At 45.6% G+C, this 15,163-nt stretch overlaps 2 protein-coding genes across 2 annotated transcripts; both read right to left on the reverse strand.

Moving 5' to 3' along the window:
• Positions 1-33: 33 nt before the first annotated feature.
• kiaa0930 (uncharacterized protein KIAA0930 homolog) lies at positions 34-10,278 on the reverse strand. The gene is made up of 10 exons (XM_035610788.2): positions 9,895-10,278; positions 6,787-6,938; positions 5,736-5,840; positions 5,513-5,590; positions 5,300-5,401; positions 5,017-5,157; positions 4,476-4,664; positions 3,421-3,580; positions 2,539-2,694; positions 34-2,278 (listed from the first exon to the last, which is right to left on the reverse strand). The coding sequence occupies exons 1-10, from the start codon at positions 10,040-10,042 to the stop codon at positions 2,238-2,240; spliced, it is 1,272 nt and encodes a 423-aa protein (XP_035466681.1). The 5' UTR covers positions 10,043-10,278; the 3' UTR covers positions 34-2,237.
• Positions 10,279-11,305: 1,027 nt separating this feature from the next.
• Positions 11,306-15,087, reverse strand: fbxo7 (F-box protein 7). The gene is made up of 9 exons (XM_035610775.2): positions 14,960-15,087; positions 13,754-13,876; positions 13,258-13,645; positions 13,002-13,146; positions 12,835-12,918; positions 12,651-12,746; positions 12,155-12,331; positions 12,022-12,062; positions 11,306-11,890 (listed from the first exon to the last, which is right to left on the reverse strand). The coding sequence occupies exons 2-9, from the start codon at positions 13,873-13,875 to the stop codon at positions 11,582-11,584; spliced, it is 1,362 nt and encodes a 453-aa protein (XP_035466668.1). The 5' UTR covers position 13,876; positions 14,960-15,087; the 3' UTR covers positions 11,306-11,581.
• Between the last annotated feature and the right edge of the window lie 76 nt (positions 15,088-15,163).

Here is a 15,163-nt window from a genome sequence, read left to right on the forward strand (position 1 = left end):
CGTCATGGGAACCAGTAAAAAAGTCAGCAGGCGTCAATTTTTTTTCTGATAATGTATTTCAATAAATAAAACAGTGAAACAGAAGAGACGACGTGACAACATCGACCGTGTCCGCCTACAAAAGCCACGATGATGCGTTCAAGTGACGCAGGAAAACAAAAAAAGGTTTCAACAAAAATTTTTTTCCCAAAAAGTTCCTAAAAGCATTTTTTACAGTGCAAACTGCCGTGAACGGTTCAGTGAACGTCTCGTGTGGATCGGCGTGGATATACATTCAGCTGGAGGAAATATGAATACGATGATCAATAACACTGAATATTTCACAGAAAAACACTTTGATCATAGGCGGCTTTGTCTCCGAGTGCAAATCAATCACCGATCACTTCTGATCGATCAACTGTTTCCAATCAGATCAATGATTCTCCTGATTCTTTTAAAATTAAATCTCAACTTTCAGTCGAATGATTCAATAATCCATAATTTTTGCCTCGTTTACATTTTAATCAATAATTTGTTCTTTTACATAAAGGATATTTGACTTTAGCTTCCAGTTCAATTCTGGGAACCTCTTTGATATTTACGAAATATTGATTAAATTAAAACATCAAATCTGGGGAAGAAATTTCAATATTTTAGAGAAAAAGTCAAATAACGGTATTATTTCATTAGTAATGTTTTAGTAAATTAATTTAATAGCAATTTTAGTTTCATTAGTGATTTGTCCTGATTATGAACAATTTGTGTTTGCGTGTAATTGGAAAATTAAGTTTATCAATTGATTTGTCAACATTTAAAGATTATGAAATATCAAGTCACGATTTTGATTAAAATAATTAAAAAAGAAATATTGAGGATATTTGCCAATTATATTTTTACATTTTTTTCAATACTTTGATTTGACAACATTAGAATTATATGCCGTCAGAATTGTGAGAATAGTCATGTTTCAAATTACGACTTTATAAACATGTTTTTCTCAAAATACAACTTTAAAAAAAGGCCAATTGGTTTAATAAACTCAGGTGACGTCATAATATCTTCGTCTGATGAACTGAAGGATCAATGCCGTTCATCAGTTTCCATCAAACACTTAAAATTAATGAGATTAGTTTTTGTGTAACAAAGAAAATTTATCGAAGATCAACGACAGTTTGGAAACTTCACAGAAAATGTTCGTGACAAACTGGTGAAACGTGAACGAGACACGGTGAAGTTTCAGATTTTAAGGCTTCGGGATCCAAACGTCTCAGTTTCCCTTTAAAATCCTCCTCATCCGTCGAATCCAGTCGGTTTTTAAAACTGAAGCTGCAGAAGAAAATGTCAAACTGAGTTTCTATTTAAAACTCGGTGAGAAGTCGACGACAGGACTCGTCCTTTAAAAAGCAGATGTTTGTCTGTCCAGGTCACGTTCATCTGGAGTCCAAATAATAATAATAATAAACCAGTTTACACCTCAGACAAAATAATCTGAATTTGTTTCTGAACAAGTGAATCAACGTGATTCTAAGTTGTGAACAGTTTTAATTTCAGTGAAAGTAACCGAGCAGTGATTGGTTCCCTTTTAACAGACGTGACCAGATGGACGTGACCTCATCAGACGGCGTCCGGCTCCCGTCACGTCGCCTCGGTGACAATGTGTTTGATAAAAAAACGACGAGCGAGTGGTCGGAAGCAGAACCGTCAGTCGAGGCGTCTCCGTGAGAAAAAGGAGCAGGATATTTACAGGAGGATCGAACATTCTTCACTTCCTGGTCAAGAGTTCAGCCAATGAGGTCGCGTGATCCTGTCAACACAGCAGGAACAGAGAAGAAGAAGAAGAGGAGGAGGAGGCACTTCCTGAATGGCTGGTTTGTTTGTTTGTTTGTTCGTGGTTGTCCCTCCGAGCGGCGGACTGCTGTGTCTCAGTGGGTGTGGTCTCTGTCTGACCACCGGGGGGCGCTGCTGCGTCTCAGTGGGTGTGGTCTCTGTCTGACCACCGGGGGGCGCTGCTGCGTCTCAGTGGGTGTGGTCTCTGTCTGACCACCGGGGGGCGCTGCTGCGTCTCAGTGGGTGTGGTCTCTGTCTGACCACCGGGGGGCGCTGCTGCGTCTCAGTGGGTGTGGTCTCTGTCTGACCACCGGGGGCGCTGCTGTGTCTCAGTGGGTGTGGTCTCTGTCTGACCACCGGGGGCGCTGCTGTGTCTCAGGGTCCTGATGCAGGAGGCAATTGGTCCTGATGCTGACGAGAGTCCAGACCTGCTATGTCATCAGGATGGGCTTCTGCCTCACCTCCAAGATGTCTGACACACACACACACACACACACACACACACACACACACACACACACACACACACACACACACACACACACACACACACACACACACACACACACACACACACACACACACACACACACACACACACACACACACACACACACACACATTTATTTAACTGTAGCATCAGTCTGACAACAGACTTATCTTCTGGTGTTTCACTCCGCCTGTGTGAATAAAGTTTTGTTTTTGTGTGTGTGTTTCCTGTTGACCTCTGACCTGTGGTGATGCGGTGCAGCGGCAGCGTGACGTAGGTCAGGTGCGAGTAGAGCAGGAAGTAATCCTCGCTTCTGTTCAGCTTGAGCCATGATCCGACCAGAGAGCGACCGGTGCCCGACAGAGAGCGAGAGCGCAGGTTGGTGGTGGAGTGAAGATCTGACACGGAGATAATATTAATAACTTCATATTAATAATAATCCTATCACAGTGTAGATTAAATACTCTGCTACAAATTACATCATTAACATCTGAATAAACTTTATGCAAATGCACTCACTAATCCTTATTTTAATCTGATTCATTTTTTTAATGTTTTAATAATCAAATAAATGTGGATCAAAGTAGAAACTGTCTTCCTCCAAAGTATCAGAAAATGTAAATACTCATAGTTACTTTTTCTCTAAAATAAGAAATATTCAGCTGAAACAAAAGGATTTTTAAATGTTTTTATGATTAAATATTGTGAGGAATTCCTTTCCAACATTTTTCTTAAATGTTTAATTTTACATTTGGAATGTTAACACCTTTAACCATAAACAAATATTAAAAATTCCAGTTTAAACATTTGAATCAGTTTGGGGAAATATGAAGAATATAAAGATAAGAAAACAGTATCATATTTAATAGAATATGATTAAAAGTCAAGTCGTGGAACGTTAGATAATTATTTTAACCTAAAAGTTAAAACTACAGATTTTTGAGGCTTGTGTTAGAAATTATTTGGTAACGTCAGTAAGATGTAATGAATTATATTTAATATTATCATGAAAGTTTTCAGTCCAGCTACAGTATGAACCACGCTGACGATGACTCATGAATCTAAAAATAAACCTAAGATGAACACAAAGCCATCGGATCAGTTTGTAGTCGTCGTCGTTTTACCTTCGTCTTCCTCTTCCCTGAAGAATTCCTCGCTGTCATTGGCAGAGTGAGATTTCTTCATCTCGGCGATTCGGTTCCGTGGAACTTTACGTCTGAGGGACGGAGAGAAGAAGGAGGGGCGGTTCCTCTCGGGGGTCGGGGGGGTGCTGAACGACGTCACCTGGACGACACAAACAGGAAGTCACGGTCACAACCAAGAGATCGACTGTTTTAAAAAACAAAACAAAAAATAACTATCAACTGATAATCAATCAGTTTCCTGGTGAACTCAGAGTCCGACGTCTGGACGACAAACTAATAAAAGATGCATCGTCTCCAGAGCAGCAGCATATTTATTATTGATCGTGACCTGATTTCATCTCCTCGTATGAGTCGTCTGTGAGCTTCTGCCTGTCGCCGACCTTTTATTATTGTCTGCCTCTCGCAGCAGAACCACAGACGAGACGAGGAAGCGAAACCAAAGCGTTGCATCTCCTCCACCACACGAGGGAAGTTTCTGCTTTGAGGAGGATTTTCAAGGTCCTGCACCAGATATTATTAAAATTGATCCTTTTTTACATCAAGGTGGAGAAAACTGACTCCAGAGGAGTGAAAATAAATAACCCAGAAACAGAAAACAGTTTCACAGTGAGATTCATGATCAAGTTTTCAAGCTAAATTGATTGTGAACTGATTTAATTTGACTTTTTGTAAATTAAATTCTACCTGTGTTGACTATTGATCGACTGACCTGCTACAGGAGGAGAATGACTCCATGCTAACGCTAACTTCACAGACGAATTGGCTAACATAGTAATGTTTGTATGCTAACACACGATCAATGAGCATCATAATCCTTTTATGAGCTACGATCTTATTTATACACAATAATCGAACGTTACATCAACATTAAGTCATTATGTGAACGACTAGAGGACCCAGGACAGAGCCCTGAGGAACTTACACCTTAAAACAACATTCAAAGTTTGTTTCTTCATCAATATAAATAGTTTGTGCTCGACTGGTTATCAACAAGAATTAATAACTTTATGAATGTGTGGTTTCTCCGTCCTCACCCTCTCGTGGATGGGCGACACCTGGTCCTCCTCGGTGCCACAGGGCGACGTGTCGCCCGTCGGGACCCGGCTCACGGCCATCTCGGCGTGACCTTTGCCCTGCGGACCCTTCATCCGCACGAACTCCATGTTGTTGTACTTGTAGAAGCCGAACGACATCCGCTGGGCCATCTTCGCCGCGACGCTCACCTGCGGGGAAACGTCGTAACGAGCCGTTACGAGGCGAAGAAAGATGCGTTATCATATCCTAATAGATAAGATGCGATACTGCCGACTGTTAGCAGGCTAGCATGCTTTCAATTATAGTTAGCATGATGTATCGTAACATTATATTTTTTGGTGTGATGATTCTGAAGCACTGAAGAAAAAATTGAGAAAGAATGACATCACTAAAGATACTTGTTAGCTTCTTCCTGAGCTTTTGACCACGTCTCATGTCTGAGGAAACATTGTCAATGTAGAATAAATAACATCGCAGCCAACTCGTGTCTCGTAAATTAGCATTATGCGCTAACATGACTAAGTTGAGCGTGGTCCTCACCCGGTTGTCGTAGACCTTCTTCAGGGCCTCGTAGCGGATGGAGCCCTGGAAGATGACGCCCTGGAAGGTGTTGCTCTTGTCGCTCGCCACCAGCTCCACACAAACCATCTCGCCCTCGCCCACCGTCATGTCGCTGAACACCTGCACCGCACAAAACCATCAAACCTGAAACCAGACGAACCGCGACGCTAAACGAGTCAGAGTTCTCTCTTCTTCCTGTCCGTGGGAACATGGATAACGAACTACGCAGCGGTTGCCACCATCTTGTTTCGTTTATCGTTACCTCCTCAAAGTTGTCGATCATGAAGAAGATGTTCGGGTAGCTCATCTTTGACTCCTCCCCTTTACTGTCCATGGCGTGTTTACTGGGAGACGCAAACACTTCCTGTGAGGAGCAAACAAAGATTCAAACAGAATTAAAGATGGACGACGACGCCACTGCGACGCGAGGCCCCGGAGAGTTTCAGCCGCTGCTGTCGTCATGACGACTTCTCACCTGACATTTCTTCTTGTGGATGTGAATGTCTCCCGCATCTGAGCGCGTGCAGACGGCGCATGTCACAATGTAGTCCAGCTGTAGACAGAACCAGAACCACGACGTCAGAGTTTACGTCTGTAAACTGTCGCGTCTACCGACATGTGAGGCATTTAGGGAACATAAGTAAAGCGTGTGAGGCGTTCAGGGTTCTGTAAAGCTCAGTGAGGTGGTTGAGGTTGACCTTCTGCAGGACGAGGTTCAGGTAGACGCTCTCCTCCCAGTCGATGTCGGGGTCTCCGAGGCCGGGCAGCTTCTTGGAGTCTCTCCTGTAAACCTCCACCTCCACCTGGACACAAACAGAGAGGATCTGAGAACATGAAGGACAGATGAGTCCTCCGGTCGGAGGAACCGGAACTCTGGAGGTCACCTGTCAGGCGAGTCGCACTCGGTCAACAGAAACGTAGACGCCTCCATGAACAACCACTTATTTAATGAAAGTTACATCGTTTTACTGCAGAATTCGGACTCATGATCATTTAGAAAGTAAGAAGAGACGAGTCAAAGTGACGGAGGTGAAGATGATCAGCTGATCACAGTCGCTCAGTTTCTTCAGAAATGTGAGAAATAAATGAAAAACCTCGAGTCGCCTCAGAGTGAACGTCTCAGCTCCTCGACTCTGTTCGGAGGTTAAATGTCTCTGAGGATCCATCATCAATCAGGGATGGTTGCCATGGTTACACTGAGAAAATGTCAACCCCCCCTCCCCCCTTTCATCTGAATCTGAAACAATAAAAGATGATGATGGTGAAGGTGAGGGGGGGGGGGGGGTATTAAACCAACCTGGACGCAGAACATTAAGTGTCACCATGGCGACCAGGGGCAGATGTAGGACAGATGAGAGCTGAGCAGAGGAAGAGGAGGAGGAGCCACAATGACATCATCCAGTTTTTATTCTTATCATTCAGAATTTGAGTTTAAATTTATCCAATTATTTTTTTGTTTTTTTAAGCTTAATTTCCTTCTTTAATACTTTAACTTGATAAAATTGTCAAAAAATACATTTCCAGGTCAAAACATTATGATTTTATTAAGAAATAATATTTTTCAGTCTCTGATCTCATGGTTTTCATCGCTTCTATAAATCGTCTGTAAAGAACTTTACGATCACGTCTGTTGAGTTTCGTCTCTTTACAAATATAACTTTGAACTGAACTTTAAGTCGAATACAGAAACAAACTTGTCGTCTGATTATTTACTGAAGGAACTCAGAATCTGTGTTATCGCCTCGTCACCTTTTTGCTGTTGTCGCCGTTGTCGGCGCCGACGTAGGCGAGTTTCCTGCGGACATAGAACAACATGTCGTCCTGACGTGGAGCCCGGTTCTCCATGAAGTAGGTGGAGAACATCCAGGTCCAGAACACGATGCGGTCGTCCTTAAAACAGCCTAAAGAGAAAGAACCAAAGAATCACATTCGTTAGTTAAAGACAAAACAACTGATATTATTTCACAGTGTCGTCACAGAACATCAGACCCAAAGTTCTCTCTCCTCTGAACCGTCTACAGACGGAACGTGTTACTGCTGCTGGTTAAAAACAACAGAACCATCAACAAGACCCACAGAACTTCCTGCAGGACCTTGAGAACCTCCTCTGTGACCACAATCACCTGAAAGAACCTTTTCTTTAACCACTAGCACCAACTTCCACCCCCTAGACGACTCCGACAACACACACAAACCACCAGGACCATACCAACCAAATCACCTCTAGAACCTTGGTGATTTCCACTCTAACCATCTGAAAGGTCCACCAGAAACCAACAACACCCCCTCCAGAATCCTGTTAATGACCACCAGAACCACTTAAGAACCTTGTACATGAAAACTTGAACCTCTAGATCATTCTTTAATGACCACCAGAACCAATAAGGAACCTTTAGAATATTCATAATGACTACAAGAACCACTAAGAAACATCTAGAACCTTCTTAATGACCACCAGAACCACCTAGGAACCCCCGGGACCTTGTTAATGAAAACTACAACCACATTGGGACCTCTAGAACCTTGTTAGTTACCACTAGAACCACATTGGGACCTCTAAAACCTTGTTAGTTACCACTAGAACCACACTGGGACCTCTAGAACCTTGTTAGTTACCACTAGAACCACACTGGGACCTCTAGAACCTTGTTAGTTACCACTAGAACCACACTGGGACCTCTAGAACCTAGTTGGTTACCACTAGAACCACCTAGGAACCTATAGAACCGTGTTAGTTACCACTAGAACCACCTAGGAACCTCTAGAACCTTGTTAGTTACCACTAGAACCACACTGGGACCTCTAGAACCTTGTTAGTTACCACTAGAACCACACTGGGACCTCTAGAACCTAGTTGGTTACAACTAGAACCACCTAGGAACCTATAGAACCTTGTTAGTTACCACTAGAACCACCTAGGAACCTCTAGAACCTTGTTAGTTACCACTAGAACCACACTGGGACCTCTAGAACCTTGTTAGTTACCACTAGAACCACACTGGGACCTCTAGAACCTAGTTGGTTACCACTAGAACCACCTAGGAACCTATAGAACCTTGTTAGTTACCACTAGAACCACCTAGGAACCTCTAGAACCTTGTTAGTTACCACTAGAACCACACTGGGACCTCTAGAACCTTGTTAGTTACCACTAGAACCACACTGGGACCTCTAGAACCTAGTTGGTTACCACTAGAACCACCTAGGAACCTCTAGAACCTTGTTAGTTACCACTAGAACCACATTGGGACCTCTAAAACCTTGTTAGTTACCACTAGAACCACACTGGGACCTCTAGAACCTAGTTGGTTACCACTAGAACCACCTAGGAACCTATAGAACCGTGTTAGTTACCACTAGAACCACCTAGGAACCTCTAGAACCTTGTTAGTTACCACTAGAACCACACTGGGACCTCTAGAACCTAGTTGGTTACAACTAGAACCACCTAGGAACCTATAGAACCTTGTTAGTTACCACTAGAACCACCTAGGAACCTCTAGAACCTTGTTAGTTACCACTAGAACCACACTGGGACCTCTAGAACCTTGCTGGTTACCACTAGAACCACCTACGAACATCTAGGACATTGTTAATCCCAACTTGAACCATTTAGAACTTTTTACTTACGACTAGAACCACATAGGAACCTCCTCAGTGACCACAAATGCACCTAATTCCCCTCTGGAAGCTCCCCGATGACGAGTAGAACTTCATGGTAGCAGTGGTGCTTCCTGTTTTGTTGCGGTTCTGACTTTGTTTTATAAAGGTATGAACCTTGTTCTCATCTCAGACTTCATGTTCTTCCATAGAGAAGCAGGACACGTTGATTAAAGTCCAGATCTATTTATAGCTGCGTTTCTGCGGATTCCCTTTTTAAAAATACATCATGTGTCTGAAACACAGATGACGATCTGAGTTCCTGGTACGACTCCTCACATCATGTCTGTGACATCACACTGTCACGGTAACTCGTGACTGATGTTCAGTGTGAACATTGATCTATAGTCTGAGGATTTAAAGAGACAGTTTGAACAGACAGAGGCTCCAGAGACTCAAACAACAAACTGACAAAGAAACTTTTCTGCTCGACATCATCGACTGAACAAAACAATCAGCAGTTTACGATGAGTCACAGACGGATCAGCTGCTTCTACAGTACAGACAGATCAGTACACACGGTCTGTGACTCTCGACCTCGATGACGTCATGACTCAACAGATCTATTGATTCTCCATCAGCAGGACAGAGATAGTGTCACATGCGCAAACACACACGCAAACACACAAACACACACACACACCTGAGGCTGCAGCAACGAATCAGATCAGGGCTTCACAAACGACCAAAAAAATAACAGCCAGAGATTTACGACCTCTATGACCTCAAAAAAATTGATGCCATGTCACAATATTTCCTGTTGTGACGGATCTGATCACCTGTCGCCTCACAACCACATCATGAGGAGGGAGAAAATATAAAGTATTGTTTTGTTCAAACAATATTTCTAATAATTTTTGAACTGTTTTCGACTCATGAGAATCCTCTTGTGGCCCTCGGGGGTCCGACGAGGCCCCGACCCCTCTGACCCCTCTGACCCAGTGTTTCTCCGACTGAGGATGAGAAAACTTTTATTTTACTGCATAAACGAAACAGGAAAGCTTAATATTCAGTGTCTATTTTCACAGAAGAAATGAAATGTATATCTAGACGTTCAAGAGTGAAACGTTGAGGTTCAGTCGCTGACCCTCAGGGGCCCGAGGGCCCGGGGCCCCTGAGGGTCAGCGACCGGGAGTTGATCCGGCCCTGACAGACACACCACCGGGTCCCGACCCTCCTCCTCCCCCGGACCCTCACCCAGCCCGCTGATCTCCTGTCGGTGGTTCAGTCGGTTCCTCTCGTCGGTGATCGCCTTCAGCATCTGCTGCAGTGACCCGTCCCGCTCTCCGTCCTCCTGCTCCGCGGGCCCGGCGGCGGCCTGACACAATCCGGGGCTGGACGCCATCTCCGCGCCGGGATCATGACAGTCCGACGGCACCGGTTCACGGCAGCTCACTGCGGCTGGAGGCGGCACCGGGGACCCCCCCCCCCCCCTCCTCCTCCTCCTCCGCCCGGTTCTCCCTCTCGACGGATCCCGGTTCGGTTCCTGTTCTCCGCCGGGGCTCGGTACCGGTGAGATCGGGAGGACGGAGCGGACACGTCGGGCTGCCGCGGCGGGCGGTGCTGCTGAGGAGGAGGAGGAGGAAGAGGAGGGGCGGGGCTCCTGGCCTGGAAACACCCATCACACTTCCGGTAACAACACGAGGCTCTTAAAGGGACAGTGCACCGGGAGGAAAATAATATTAAAGAGGAATTATATCATTATACATATTAAAAATGACAACATGAGATAAAGCACTATACAAACTCAACACATATATGAATATTTAATTGAGTTTATGTATTAATCTTGTTCTATAATTTGATGTTTGACTATATGATAAGTATCAGGTTTTTTTCATGAATTTTTTTGAGTCAAAACTTATTTTAACTTTTTATCTCGTATCAATTCAGAAATTCTTAATTAAAACCATTGTTTAGCTTTAATATTTTACTTCTCCAACTTGTAAATTACCATCAGATAATATTAAAATTAAAATAGAAACTCAAACTCTTTCAACATATGACAATATCGTTTTTTTTAATCAGTTAAATCTCCCTCATATCTTTATATTTTCTTTCTTTCATGTTTGTTTCTTTGCGACAGAGATTAAATCTGACGCGAGTCCTCCGGCGCTCAGCGGGTCACACATCAGACGCACCCCACTCAGAGCGGCTGCCAGGCGGTGCGAGCGAGCAGGAGAGTCCCCGCCCGGCTGGTGGGCGGGCGGAGTGATGCGGATCTAATAACATGACGAACATGTTTCAGACGTTTAAACGGTGACACATTCACTTGTTATTGTTCATCACGTGACCCTGGAGGAGGAAAGTGTTTAGTTCAATGGTCCGATTTAAAAACTGATCAGTGAGCCGCGGGGTCTGACGGGTAACAAACACCGCCCGCCCAGACGGCGCCGCCGGTGAAACACGTGTCTTTGAACGAGTGCTCCCTTTGTCTCGAGACAAAAGGTGACGTCATTGTGTCGGGAAGGTTTTTCCTTTTTCTTTTCTGTTTTTAAACACAAACTTTATTGATTTTTTTATTGCAACAGAGCAAATGATGAACGAGTTCACGTCGAATATTAAATCTGTTTCTTCATGTTCTCACAAACTCACTCATTCAGAAACATTCGTCTTTTCACTGAATTTATTTATTTATTTCGTCACCTTTTCTCATTCTGATGAACCAGAATTCGTTTGAGACCAAAACCAAATATTATCAATAAAAAAAGAAGGAAGAAAATGATTAATGCATCAATTATAATAAGTAAATTACAAATACTATTTCTTGACAAAAACTTTTTTACTTTTCATTTCAGTTACTTAAAAAAAAAAAGAGGGGGCGTTTAAATAAAGTCACCACAAACGGACAGAATGTTTTTCCACAAGGACCCTGAACACATCGTCAGATGAATCCTCGCCGGATGTCGGCGGCTCGTCCTACCGTCGATCGGCCGCGGCGGAAGTCGCTCAGCGGTCGTCCGTCCTGATGAGGCGGCGGGATGATGGGGTCGTATCGGGGGCGTGGCAGAAGGAGGTGGGGGAGGAGGGGCCTCTGGTCGTACTCGCCGCCGATGATGCCAGGCAGAGGGGGCGGCAGGGGGAGGGGCAGCGGGGCGAAGATGTCTCGAGGGTTCCGCAGGAAGGGCGGGAGGGAGCGGCGGCGAGCGACACGACGAGCGTCGCTGCGAAGTTTGTGAAACCTTTTGTAAAGCTGAGGGGAAAAAAACCACGTAAATCAAACATTTCTAGACACATATTGAACATTAAATGACGTTTGTTTTTTTACAGTGGACTGAATGAAAACAAGGCCATGTGATCTGAAGGTGTGTTGAATATCCTCACCTCTCTCCAGTCGGTGTCTCTGGACCTGCTGGAGCCGGGATCTGAAACACAAAACACAGAGTCACGTTTTCTTTCTGTCCTGTCGTCCCGTCACCTGACCTCTGACCCCTGACCCGTCTCGCTGCTGCCTCACCGGTGAAGTCGCGGCGGTACAGGTGCCTCCACAGCGTTGAGTCCTCCATCGCCACGTTGAAGCGTCGGCAGACGGTCGACAGTCGGACGACAGAGCGGACATCGAGCAGCCGGACGACTCGGAGGAGAAGCTCCGGAGGAAGAGCGGCGAGACCGAACGCCACCGGCAGCTTCATCGCTGGAGACGAGGGAGAAGAAACTCATCACCAGAGATCAATATGTCAAGGAGATTTCTGGTTGGTTACACAGATCAACAGGTGGTCAGTGCATGGTGTCTCTGTGAGTGTGTTTATCTCTGTCAGAATAATGATGTCATCAAACAGACAGAATGTCTGTCTCCATAGAAACAATGTCTCAGAACATTAAACCAAGTTCGGCCCTTTGTCCTAAATGTTTGGGGCAAAGGGCCGAACTTATAACCACACTCAACATTCTGAGAGTCAGGACAAAAATCTGATGAAACCTGATAAAATCTCAGGAGGACGTTTGTTCTGTACCTGCTCGGGCGGCGGCGATCAGTGGGTACGACAGCTGGTCCTTGAAGACTCGAGACAGTTTCCTCAGGTCTTTGAACGCAGCAGCGGCGCTCTCTCCTGAACAACAGCAACAACAGAGAGGGGGCGTTAGTGCTGCAGGTCGCTCACAGACGTGCGGTGTCAAACGGACCAATCAGAGCTCTACCTGGCCACTCATCCGTCACGTAGCTTGACGGCTTCAGACACAGTTTGAGAGTCGTGTCGACGGATTCGTTCACCTTCAGAGAGGCTGAGAGGAGAAGGGGAAGCAGCGTGTCAGTGAACGCCTTGTGTTTCAAACTACACTTTAATCTCTGAAACATTTAAACTCACTGTTGATGACGAGCACGTGGCCCATGCACACGCCCACCACCGTGACCACGCAACTTTCACACAGAGGGTGTGTGTACTGGAGCTTGTAGGCTCCGCCCACCGACCTCCAGCCGCCAGGCATCTCGCCAGGTTTCAGCTCGTTCGCCTTCAACACAGAGAGAGAGAAGAAGAAACTCCTGATTATTCACAGATTAAACCACAGATTATAACAAAGTCTGAATCGGACTGAGACTCTGGTCCGGACCCGTGGTCTCACCTGAGGGACAAAGCCGGTCTCTAGCATCAGCAGGTTTCCCGCCACCATGACGGCGTCGCCGGGGCTGGTGCTCTGAGCTGTGTGGTAGAGCAGCTCCAGAGAGAGAGGAGCCTGACCATCCTCGGCCTCACTGCACAGCATGGGCTCCCAGCTGGGGGCCGGGGGCTCAGGGTCCACAGCCTCGGCGTCCGGGGCCTCGGGGTCCATGGCCTGAGGGTCCGGGGCCTCGGGGTCCATGCCCTGGGGGTCCGGGGCCTCGGCGGCCGCAGACTCAGGCAGGACGACACAGATCAGGTCTCCAGGGACGATGCCGCAGGACGACAGAGTCTGACCGGAGTCTGACAGAAGCTCTGAGCCGTTCAGGGACAAACTGAACTCTGTGTCTGCACTGAGACACAAACACAAACACACTGTAAAAAAATCATCATGATCTCTTTCATTCATTAATGATCCGTCTGTAGAATCAGGTTCATAAGGTTCTGGGACGATGTCCGACCTCAGTCCGTGAGACGACAGCAGCGTCGCCTGGATCTGGTCTCTCAGATCTTTCAGACTCGGTTCTTGGCCCGGCAGCTCCACGCCGCAGGTCCGTCTCCTGATCCGAATTCGCAGCTTCATGCTGAGGACGACAAACCATCAGAGACGACGAGCAGCAGAGAACTGATCACATTCATCTGAGTGAACGGGGGCGTCCCAATACTTTTGGTCTTCTAGTTTTAACGTTAAGTTACCACACGTGAGATCAAACCATCAGAGGAATCGTCAGGATCAAAGGAGACCAATCAGAGTTAAGTTCATTGCTGTTGTCAGGTAGAATTCTGTTGCTGCGTTCCATTACACCCCGGAACTCGGAGCTCCGAGTCGGAAGTCGGGGCGTTGGTCTCTCCGACCTTCCAGTTGCAACTTCCAACTCGGGGGTCGGTAATTCCGAGTTCCTACATTAAAATGGAACGATAACCCTGCGTTCCATCGTACCTCGGAAGTCGGCGTTATTGTTCCAGTATAATCTCGGATCTCGGAATTACGACCTCGGAGTCGGAAATTGCAACTGGAACACCCCTCGACTCGGGAGGTTGGAAATAATCTACTGCCCCGACCAATCACAGATCTGTTGATAGCTACTGCTGCGTTCCTTTACACCTCGGAAGTCGGCGCTCGGAACTCGGTTATCGTTCCATTATAATCTCAGAACTTGGAATCACCGACCCCGGAGTCAGAAGCTGCAATTGAAGTTGACGAAAAAAACATTGGTTCTTTGTTGCAGGTGATTCTACATATATGAACACAGAGTTATGGACAAAATATACAATTACCTGATCTTCTAAATATTACACACTGTAGCAAGATAGTTAACAAAGGAGGATTTACTGCTGTAATATCTACAAAACAGAGTCAAAACACTGGAGATGAACTCCAGCTACAAATGACACATGATGGGAGAGCAACTGTGAACCATCATTCATAGACTATATTTCAGATATTATAGATAGATAGATCTCATCTCAGTAGATATTAAAGATGATTCAGCAGTGGTCCTCGGTGACGTCACCAGCCGCTTCTGTCTCTTTGTTATTTCAGGAGAAATGAAAAGTTTCGTTTTCGTCTCCGACACAACTGAACGTTTCCGTGACTCCGTGACGCAGCAGGTCCAACTTTCATCAACAGTTCAGGTTGTTCACAGAGAAGAGAGAGAAACACTCACGTGACAAATGAAAGAGAAGAAGTATCATGACTCTTCTTCTTCTTCTTCTTCTTCTTCTTCTCTGATCAACGACGCTGTCAACAGACCGGCGGAGACCGGAAGTCAGCGTCGCGCCCGGCACAGATAAACACGCCGCTTCCGGCTCTCTGGTTTTCAGAATAAACCCCCTTTTCTCTTTAAGCATTTTCCCTTTTATTTTGGAGG

The sequence above is a fragment of the Scophthalmus maximus genome, chromosome 12 (assembly GCF_022379125.1).
Source record: "Scophthalmus maximus strain ysfricsl-2021 chromosome 12, ASM2237912v1, whole genome shotgun sequence".
In the NCBI taxonomy this organism is placed as follows: domain Eukaryota; kingdom Metazoa; phylum Chordata; class Actinopteri; order Pleuronectiformes; family Scophthalmidae; genus Scophthalmus; species Scophthalmus maximus.